Source organism: Limulus polyphemus, unplaced genomic scaffold (genome assembly GCF_000517525.1).
Source record: "Limulus polyphemus unplaced genomic scaffold, Limulus_polyphemus-2.1.2 Scaffold5730, whole genome shotgun sequence".
NCBI lineage: Eukaryota > Metazoa > Arthropoda > Merostomata > Xiphosura > Limulidae > Limulus > Limulus polyphemus.
The window spans coordinates 26554-28176 of NW_013671340.1; the positions used below are offsets into that span (position 1 = coordinate 26554).

General features: G+C 31.5%; 1 protein-coding gene across 4 annotated transcripts in view; it reads right to left on the reverse strand.

The window, feature by feature from the left end:
- The window catches only part of LOC106472916 (probable protein phosphatase 2C T23F11.1), a 27100-nt gene that overhangs the window by 18032 nt on the left and 7445 nt on the right, over window positions 1–1623 (reverse strand). For all 4 annotated transcript variants that reach the window (XM_013933588.2, XM_022401457.1, XM_022401458.1 and 1 more), the window contains exon 2: window positions 1080–1187. In XM_013933588.2, the coding sequence (XP_013789042.1) occupies window positions 1080–1187 (108 nt within the window). The remainder of the gene's footprint in view (window positions 1–1079; window positions 1188–1623) is intronic.

The following is a 1623-nucleotide window of genomic DNA, read 5'->3' on the forward strand; positions in this document are numbered from 1 at the left end:
TTCATGGCTCTGTAAACAAATAAGAATAAGGCTATGAAAATTATGCTTTGCCTCAGTGATGATGATATTATAATGAGTAATTTACATTAAATTACTTCTTGGAGGGGTAGTAATATATATATATATATATATATAAATTAGAGAAGAGAGGATGTGACAAGTGGGGTCTTATTGTCTATTTCATGGCTCTGTAAACAAATAAGAATAAGGCTATGAAAATTATGCTTTGCCTCAGTGATGACGATATTATAATGAGTAATTTACATTAAATTACTTCTTGGAGGGGTAGTAATATATATATAAATTACAGAAGAGAGGATGCCTTAAGAGTAAATGTCACAATTCTCACACTAGGGGAAATTCTAGATCTTTTTTTTTATATTGCCTTTTAAAAGTAAGAATTTAAAACTTATACACTATTAAAACATTGATTATTAGCTATGTTTTTATGCTATATTTATTGGTATACCATGAAAAAAAAGTATTTGAATTAAATTTTGAACTCACTAATAATTTGTGACGTGAAGAAAAAGATATTAGTGGCACGAGGGTTAACATATAATGGTTTCTGTGCATTAATTTATAAGTATAGAGAGTGTGCTGGTTTCTTTGCCTTGATCCCTGTTTGGGAATGAGTTAATTGATAAGTTTGTAAAGTTTGATGGTTTATTTTGTAGGGTTTTGGTCAGTACATATGTGTTTTTGATTACTGTTTTTTTCTTTTCTTTTTTTTCAGTCTGTTATGCTGCCAATTGTGAGAATGGAAAATATATCCAACCTATCTGTTAACCGGTATAGAGATTGCATGTTGTGTCTTCATTCCAATTCACTTCATAAAATATTTAACTTCTGTCACTTCTAACGATACTTTGATAAACATTACTTATACCAAGGTTAACTAAGCTCACTTCTTGAGTTACAAGTCAGTCTCTCAATGTCACGGTATTACAGATCTAAACTGATAACAAGAGAAATCTCTATAAAAAAAAAGAAATTAAACAATTTTTATGATTGCTGGACAGAATTGTCTATAAAAAGGTTGACATACAATTATAATTTCAAGTTTAAAATAAGGATACTGATTCTCCATCCTTGCATGCATGATGCTCCTACTTTTACAAACTCGTTCACACAACTTGACGTCTCTTTAGCTGTTACTGGTTCTGATAGCGTCTGGCCCATTCTCACTGACAAAAGAAAACATGTTATAAAGTTATGAAAATATTGAATAAAAGAACTAAAAAGTTTGGATATAAAAGCATTCTGAATTAATCAATGTTAATAATAATAATTTTACACTAATCTCCTGCAGATTACCTACCAGACAATTGTTATTATTAAAGTTCTTAACTTTATCGCATGTATGCGCCATACTAACAAGTCCTTTTTACTTTGAGTTCTCTGTGTCATACTAGCAAGACATTCTTAAGTTTGGATTCTCTGTGCCATACCAGCAAGTCCTTTTTACTTTGGGTTCTCTGTGCCATACTAGCAAGACCTTCTTACTTTGGGTTCTCTGTGCCAATACAGCAAGTCCTTCTTACTTTGGGTTCTCTGTGCCATACTAGCAAGACCTTCTTACTTTGGGTTCTCTGTGCCATACCAGCAAGTCCTTCTTACTTT